The sequence below is a fragment of the Leptodactylus fuscus genome, chromosome 6 (assembly GCF_031893055.1).
Source record: "Leptodactylus fuscus isolate aLepFus1 chromosome 6, aLepFus1.hap2, whole genome shotgun sequence".
Classification (NCBI taxonomy): domain Eukaryota; kingdom Metazoa; phylum Chordata; class Amphibia; order Anura; family Leptodactylidae; genus Leptodactylus; species Leptodactylus fuscus.
In genome coordinates, this window is record NC_134270.1 from 97,658,839 (window position 1) to 97,668,282 (window position 9,444).

At 42.0% G+C, this 9,444-nt stretch overlaps 1 protein-coding gene across 2 annotated transcripts in view; it reads left to right on the top strand.

Annotated features, from left to right (window-relative positions):
- Nucleotides 1–8,153, top strand: part of DOK5 (docking protein 5) — a 117,942-nt gene extending 109,789 nt beyond the window's left edge. Inside the window, exon 8 of one of the 2 annotated variants that reach the window (XM_075276874.1) lies at nucleotides 7,975–8,153. In XM_075276874.1, coding sequence (XP_075132975.1) covers nucleotides 7,975–8,042 — 68 coding nt within the window. In that variant the 3' untranslated portion in view covers nucleotides 8,043–8,153. The remainder of the gene's footprint in view (nucleotides 1–7,974) is intronic. The other variant, XM_075276875.1, reaches the window with a different exon arrangement.
- The last annotated feature ends 1,291 nt before the right edge of the window (nucleotides 8,154–9,444 follow it).

Below are 9,444 nucleotides of genomic sequence, written 5' to 3' on the forward strand. Positions count from 1 at the left end.
TAATCCTATGGCATGTGGTACTGTGTGTAGACGCGCGTATCTAATCCTCCCCCATGTGGTACTGTGTGCTGAGACGCATATCTAATTCTCTGGCTTGTGGTACTGTGTGCAGAGGCATGTATCTAATCCTCCAAAGTGTGGTACTGTGTGCACACACACATATCTAATCCTCCCCTGTGTGGTATTGTGTGAAGAGGCGCGTATCTAATCCTTCGGCGTGTGGAACTGTGTGTAGACATGCGTATCTAATCCTACTGCATGTGGTACTGTGTGAAGACGCGTGTATCTAATCCTATGGCGTGTACAACTGTGTGAAGACACGTGTATCTAATCCTCCCCTGTGTGGTATTGTGTGAAGAGGTGCGTATCTAATCCTACAGTGTGTGGAACTGTGTGTAGACGCATGTATCCAATCCCCCAGCATGTGGTATTGTGTGCAGACACGCGTATATAATCCTATCGCATGTGATACTGTGTGTAGACGCGCGTATCTAATCCTCCCCCATGTGGTACTGTGTGCTGAGACGTGTATCTAATTCTCTGGCTTGTGGTACTGTGTGCAGAAGCATGTATCTAATCCTCCAAAGTGTGGTACTGTGTGCACACACACGTATCTAATCCTCCCCTGTGTGGTACTGTGTGAAGAGTCGCGTATCTAATCCTACTGCATGTGGTACTGTGTGCAGACGCGTGTATCTAATTCTATGGCGTGTACAACTGTGTGCAGACGCGCGTATCTAATCCTCTGGAGTGTGGAACTGTGTGTAGACGTGTGTATCTAATCCTACGGCATGTGGTACTCTGTGCAGACATGTGTATCTAATCCTATGGCGTGTACAACTGTGTGCAGACGCGCGTATCTAATCCTCTGGAGTGTGGAACTGTGTGTAGACGCGCGTATCTAATTCTACGGCATGTGGTACTGTGTGCAGACGCGCGTATCTAATCCTCCCCTGTGTGGTATTGTGTGAAGAGGCGCGTATCTAATCCTCCCCCGTGTGATACTGTGTGCTGAGATGCGTATCTAATTCTCTGGCTTGTGGTACTGTGTGCAGAGGCATGTATCTAATCCTCCAAAGTGTGGTACTGTGTGCACACACGTATCTAATCCTCCCCTGTGTGGTACTGTGTGAAGAGTCGCGTATCTAATCCTACGGCATGTGGTACTGTGTGCAGACGCGTGTATCTAATTCTATGGTGTGTACAACTGCGTGCAGACGCGCGTATCTAATCCTCTGGAGTGTGGAACTGTGTGTAGACGTGTGTATCTAATCCTACGGCATGTGGTACTCTGTGCAGACGTGTGTATCTAATCCTATGGCGTGTACAACTGTGTGCATACGCGCGTATCTAATTCTACGGCATGTAGTACTGTGTGCAGACACGTGTATCTAATCCTATGGCGTGTACAACTGTGTGAAGACACGTGTATCTAATCCTCCCCTGTGTGGTATTGTGTGAAGAGGTGCGTATCTAATCCTACGGTGTGTGGAACTGTGTGTAGAAGCATGTATCCAATCCCCCAGCATGTGGTGCATAATCCTATGGCATGTGGTACTGTGTGTAGACGCGCGTATCTAATCCTCCCCCATGTGGTACTGTGTGCTGAGACGCGTATCTAATTCTCTAGCTTGTGGTACTGTGTGCAGAGGCATGTATCTAATCCTCCAAAGTATGGTACTGTGTGCACACACACAGATCTAATCCTCCCCTGTGTGGAACTGTGTGTAGACGCGCGTATCTAATCCTACTGCATGTGGTACTGTGTGTAGACGCACGTATCTAATCCTACTGCATGTGGTACTGTGTGAAGACGCGTGTATCTAATCCTATGGCGTGTACAACTGTGTGAAGACACGTGTATCTAATCCTCCCCTGTGTGGTATTGTGTGAAGAGGTGCGTATCTAATCCTACAGTGTGTGGAACTGTGTGTAGACGCATGTATCCAATCCCCCAGCATGTGGTACTGTGTGCAGACGCGCGTATATAATCCTATGGCATGTGGTACTGTGTGTAGATGCGCGTATCTAATCCTCCCCCATGTGGAACTGTGTGCTGAGACGCGTATCTAATTCTCTGGCTTGTGGTACTGTGTGCAGAGGCATGTATCTAATCCTCCAAAGTGTGGTACTGTGTGCACACACACATATCTAATCTTTCCCTGTGTGGTATTGTGTGAAGAGGCGCGTATCTAATCCTTCGGCGTGTGGAACTGTGTGTAGACGCACGTATCTAATCCTACTGCATGTGGTACTGTGTGAAGACGCGTGTATCTAATCCTAAGGCATGTGGTACTCTGTGCAGACGTGCGTATCTAATCCTCTGGAGTGTGTAACTGTGTGTAGACGCCTGTATCTAATCCTTCGGTATGTGGAACCGTGTGCAGATGTACGTATCAAATCCTTCAGTGTGTGGAACTGTGTGCAGAAGTGCGTATTTAATTCTCTGGTTTGTGGGACTGTGTGCAGACCCGTGTATCTAATCCTCTGGTGTGTGATACTGTGTGCTGATCTGTGTATCTAATCCTCTGATGCGTGTATCTCAGTTTGGATATCAGTGTTGTATTGTGCATGTGGAGTGACCGTATGTATTGCAGTTGGAATATGAGTGAAAGTCTTGCAGGTTTGTATTGGCTAAGGGGGGGGGGCACTGTGTTTGAAATGCTGTATCTCAGCAATGGTACATCCGAGCGAGTTGGAGTCTCGTCTTAAACCTTCCCGGATATCTGAAGTATCTCTGTACCAAATTTGGTGAAGATCGGTCCAGTCGTTTGGTTCGCATTAGAGCACAGACAGACAGACAGAAATTCATTTTTATAATATAGGGAGATATATATATATACTAGAGGGAGGACCCGGCTTCGCACGGGTATATTACATTTTATGTTTGTGTAGTGGCCCCATAAGAAATGTCCAATTTTGCACTGGTGTATTTTGTATGTGGTTTGTGTGTATGTCCATAAGCGTCATGTGATTATGTGTATCTCATTTTGGATATCAGTGAAAAACCTATGATCAGTTGTTATGGATACCTGGAGTAAAGCTGTATCTAATCCTTCCCCGTGTAGTACTGTGTTTAGACTCAAGTATCTAATCCTTGTTGTTGTGGTACTGTTTGCAGATGCACATATCTAATCCTCCGGCGTGTGGTACTGTGTGCAGATGTGTGTATCTAATCCTCCCCTGTGTGGCATTGTGTGAAAAGGCACGTATCTAATCCTCCGGTAAGTGAAACTGTGTGCAGACATGCATATCTAATCTTACGGCATGTGGTACTATGTGCTGATGCGCGTATCTAATCTTCTGGCGTTGTGGTACCGTGTGCAGACAGGTGTATCTAATCCTCTGGCGTGAGGTACTTTGTGCAGATGCGCGTATCTAATCCTCCCCAGTGTGGTACTGTGTGCTGAGACGCGTATCTAATTATCTGGCATGTGGTACTGTGTGCAGAGGCATGTATCTAATCCTCCAAAGTGTGGTACTGTGTGAAGAGGCGCGTATCTAATCCTACGGCGTGTGGAACTGTGTGTAGACACGCGTATCTAATCCTACAGCATGTGGTACTGTATGCAGACGCATGTATCTAATCCTATAGCGTATACAACTGTGTGAAGACGTGCGTATCTCATTGTCTGGCATGTGAAACTGTAAGCAGACGCGTGTATCTAATCCTACGGCATGTAGTACTGTGTGCAGACGTGCTTATCTAATCCTCTGGTGTGTTGAACTGTGTGCAGATGTGCGTATCTAATCCTCCCTTGTGTGGTATTGTGTGAAAAGGCGCATATCTAACCCTACGGCGTGTGTAACTGTGTGTAGACGCGTGTATCTAATCCTACGGCATGTGGTACTGTGTGCAGATGCGCGTATCTAATCCTCTGGCGTGTGGTACTGAGTGCTGAGACGCGTATCTACTTCTCTGGCTTGTGGTACTGTGTGCAGAGGCATATATCTAATCCTCCAAAGTGTGATACTGTGTGCAGACACACGTATCTAATCCTCCCCTGTGTGGTATTGTGTGAAGAGGCACATATCTAATCCTGAGGCATGTGGTACTTTGTGCAGACGCGCATATCTAATCCTCCCCGTGTTGTACTGTGTGCTTAGACACGTATCTAATTCTCTGGCTTGTGGTACTGTGTGCAGACACACGTATCTAATCCTCACCTGTGTGGTATTGTGTTAAGAGGCACGTATCTAATCCTACGGCGTGGGGAACTGTGTGTAGACACACATATCTAATCCTGCGGCATGTGGTACTGTGTGCAGATGTGCATATCTTATGCTCTGGTGTGTGGAACTGTGTGTAGACACGTGTATCTAATCCTATGGCGTGTACAACTGTCTGCAGACGCGCTTATCTAATCCTCTGGAGTGTGGAACTGTGTGTAGACGCGCGTATCTAATCAGACGACATGTGGTACTGTGTGCAGACGTGCAAATCTTATGCTCTGGTGCGTGGAACTGTGTGCAGATGCCAATCCTTTGGCATGTGGTACTGTGTGCAGACGCATGTATCCAATCCCCCGGGGTGTGGTACTTTGTGCAGACGCGTGTATCTAATCCTTCGGCATGTGGAACTGTGTGCAGACGCACGTATCAAATCCTTCAGTGTGTGGAACTGTGTGCAGAAGCGCGTATGTAATCCTCTGGTTTGTGGGACTGTGTGCAGACGCGTGTATCTAATCTTCTGGAGTGTGATACTGTGTGCTGATCTGTGTATCTAATCCTCTGATGCGTGTATCTCAGCTTGGATATCAGTGTTGTATTGTGTATGTGGAGTGACCATGTGTATTGCAGTTGGAATATGAGTGAAAGTCTTGCAGGTTTGTATTGGCTAAGGGGGGGGGGCACTGTGTTTGAAATGCTGTATCTCAGCAACGGTACGTCCGAGCGAGTTGGAGTCTCGTCTTAAACCTTCCCGGATACCTGAAGTATCTCTGTACCAAATTTGGTGAAGATCGGTCCAGTCGTTTGGTTCGCATTAGAGCACAGACAGACAGACAGACAGACAGACAGACAGACACAGAAATTCATTTTTATAATATAGGGATATATATATATATATATATATATATATATATATATATATATATATATATATATATATATGAAGAGCTCAACGGAAAAATGGCCTAAGTCCAAAAATCAATATTGTGAGAAAAACGAAATTTAAAGTTTTAGCCTAAAGCAAATAAATAAAATTAATTAAATATGGCTTACACATCGAAGGCGCTACAGCACACGTATCTTTATGGTTGCCGCAGCAGTCGGCTTAAGTGCAATCTTATGCTAATATCGTCAAATATACCGTAAAATTATTAAACGATGAAGAATAATAATTACCTGCCTGCCTTTTCGGCGCTAAATATGTGCAAAAGTCGATTTAGAGCCTTTTAAACAATAAGACAAAGTTTTTACACTAATATAAACAACAGACCAGAAGTCATGATTTCAATGAAAAAATGACCAACGAGAGTGAAGTAAGTAAGTTTGTATTGGACTTAGGCCATTATTCCATTGAATGTAAATTCTTCTGCATTGAAATATATGGACTTAGGTCATTAATCCTAGGTACTTTGTAAACCCAATGCATAGAACGAGGTACAAAGAAGCTTTCTAGGTAATAATTTGAAATATGACAAAATGTGGACTTAGGCCATTTTTCCGTTGAGCTCTTAATATATATATATATATATATATATATATATATATATACACAGTATATATATATATATATATATATACACACAGTATATATATATATATATATATATATATATATATAGTCCTATGAAAAAGTTTGGGCACCCCTATTAATCTTAATCATTTTTAGTTCTAAATATTTTGGTGTTTGCAGCAGCCATTTCAGTTTGATATATCTAATAACTGATGGACACAGTAATATTTCAGGATTGAAATGAGGTTTATTGTACTTACAGAAAATGTGCAATATGCATTAAACCAAAATTTGACCGGTGCAAAAGTATGGGCACCTCAACAGAAAAGTGACATTAATATTTAGTAGATCCTCCTTTTGCAAAGATAACAGCCTCTAGTCGCTTCCTGTAGCTTTTAATCAGTTCCTGGATCCTGGATGAAGGTATTTTGGACCATTCCTCTTTACAAAACAATTCAAGTTCAGTTAAGTTTGATGGTCGCCGAACATGGACAACCTGCTCTCAAATGATCTGAAAACAAAGATTGTTCAACATAGTTGTTCAGGGTAAGGATACAAAAAGTTGTCTCAGAGATTTAACCTGTCAGTTTCCACTGTGAGGAACTTAGTAAGGAAATGGAAGACCACAGGGACAGTTCTTGTTAAGCCCAGAAGTGGCTGGCCAAGAAAAATATCAGAAAGGCAGAGAAGGAGAATGGTGAGAACAGTGAAGGACAATCCACAGACCACCTCCAAAGAGCTGTAGCATCATCTTGCTGCAGATGGTGTCACTGTGCATCGGTCATCAATACAGCGCACTTTGCACAAGGAGAAGCTGTCAGGGAGAGTGATGAGAAAGAAGCCGTTTCTGCAAGCACGCCACAAACAGAGTCGCCTGAGGTACGCAAAAGCACATTTGGACAAGCCAGCTTCATTTTGGAAGAAGGTCCTGTGGACTGATGAAACAAAGATTGAGTTGTTTGGTCATACAAAAAGGCGTTATGCATGGTGTCCAAAAAAAACAGCATTCCAAGAAAAACACTTGCTATCCACTGTAAAATTTGGTGGAGGTTCCATCATGCTTTGGGGCTTTATGGCCAATGCCGGCACCGGGAATCTTGTTAAAGTTGAGGGTCGCATGGATTCCACTCAGTATCAGCAGATTCCTGAGAATAATGTTCAAGAATCAGTGACGAAGTTGAAGTTACGCCGGGGATGGAGATTTCAGCAATACAATGTCCAAACACTGCTCCAAATCGACTCAGGCATTCATGCAGAGGAACAATTACAATGTTCTGGAATGGCCATCCCAGTCCCCAGACCTAAATATCATTGAATATCTGTGGGATGATTTGAAGCGGGCTGTCCATGCTCGGCGACCATCTAACTTAACTGAACTTGAATTGTTTTGTAAAGAGGAATGGTCCAAAATCCCTTCATCCAGGATCCAGGAACTGATTAAAAGCTACAGGAAGCGACTAGAGGCTGTTATCTGTGCAAAAGGAGGATGTACTAAATATTAATGTCACTTTTCTGTTGAGGTGCCCATACTTTTGCACCGGTCAAATTTTGGTTTAATGCATATTGCACATTTTCTGTTAGTACAATAAACCTCATTTCAATCCAGAAATATTACTGTGTCCATCAGTTATTAGATATATCAAACTGAAATGGCTGCTGCAAACACCAAAATATTTAGAACTAAAAATGATTAAGATTAATAGGGGTGCCCAAACTTTTTCATAGGACTGTATATACTGTATATATATAATGTTAACTTCATTCTGTGGGTTCATACAAATAAAGCAAGGCCTAGTTTATAGAGTGCTTTTCTACATTTTACTACTTTTGCACAATAAAGACACTTTTATAAAAGAAATTTCGTTTTTTGCATTGCCATGTTCAAACAGGCATAACTTTTAATTTTTCAATTGATCGAGCTGTGTAGGGGCTGTGTATTCTTTGTGAGATAAGCACCTTACAAGTAGTTTACATTTGTACTCTTTCAAGGTGCATTTAACTTTTTGATCCCTTTTATGGCAATAACAATTATTTGCTGGTTTGTTTATCATTTCATTTTTAACAAAGTTTTGTGTTAGGGGAAAATTGTGACTTGAGGCCTATCTTGTTGTCTAGATGTCTGAGAAAATATGTCATAATCCTGAAATAAGATCTATTGTGAGCTTTGAGATAATAAGTCAGTGCTCACTTTGTTGGGCCTCAGTCATAACAAATATTATAATATTCGTAAAGTAATTTTAAATAGTTTTTTTCTTTTTCTTATATTTTGTCTGCCTTCGTTTCCTGATGGTGAGAAGACCTTTCTAATCCACAGAAGCTTCATCGAACGGATACATTTCCTACATACCGGTCTGAGCACTGACCGACCCTACCACGGACTTCTTGATTGCACTTTAACAATAAACTATTTGGAGCTAAGGAGAATGCCCGGGACTTATCTCCTGTTATTAGTGAGACAAGGAACAAACTATCACCCTGGATATTTATATATTCAAAAATGCAACTTTTTTTTATCCACACCAAGATTGTGCTTTAAACATTCAGGAAGAACTTTTTGATTTTAACTTGTTTCATCATGAAATATCAGCTTGTTCATATCAACTAGACTAAACCTGCAGCTCTCCTGCTAGTGTGGAACTACAACTCCCAGCATTCTGTGAGAACATGCTGAGAGTTACAATTTTACAACAGCTGAAAAGCCACAGGATCATTCTTAAGATGTCAAATTTGTATACCTGGGAGTTGTATTCCTGCATAGATATTTGTTACACTGTATTTTAAGCTATTATTGGGAGAAAACAATTATCTCATTTGGATTATGAGTGTTGTATGTTCATCTTCAAGGTTGGTTACTTTACACTTGAGTCCGATGTGATATCATCATTTGCCCCGTGATGTCAAAGAGTTTAGGAATCCCTGGAATTGTTTGGAAATCTAAAATGACCAATATTATATCAATGATAATACCAAGAGACCATCAGAGAAGGAGCAGAGCAATGTTGTGCACATCTTTAGAGAGTTCAATAATGTAATAATCTGCAGGATACATTACTATGTATAGTTGGTTGAGGTGGCAGAGAAATAATCTGCAGATGTCAGTGGTGTATTAGTCTGCAGAATACCGTGTATGACTATGTAACTGCCAGGAGGCAAAGGAGAGAGTGCAATATTCTGAAGATCTCTAGAAACATTGATGGTATAATGGTCTACAGAATACTATACATCACTACTTATCAGTCAGTAGGCAGAGAGATAGAGCAATGTTCTACAATATTCTCTTGAGGGGGCATGGCAGTGATGTAATTTTTATAATTTATTAATATGTAGCTGTTAAAGGGGCTCTATCATTGGGAAATGTCATTTTTAGATAAGCACAACCTTGCATAGCCTTTAGAAAGGCTATTTCACACCTACCTTTAGTATGTAAATTGCCCCAGTAGATTTTGAATAAGTCCATTTTCATTCACATGTTAATGAGCATCGACCATGCATCAAAAGTGTCTGTATGCACTGTCTGTTCTATGTGTATGCACAGCAGAGGTGAGTCATCAGCACAGCAGCCTCTGCTGTGCATACACAGAGCAGACACTTCCAGTGCACGGTCGAAGCTGATTAGCATATGAATAAAAACGGCGTTATTCAAAATCTACTGAGGCAATTTACATACTAAAGGTGTGAAATAGCCGTTCTAAAGGCTATGTAAGGATGTGCTTATCTAAAAATGACATTTCCCAATGATAGAGCCCCTTTAAAAAGAAGAGGCG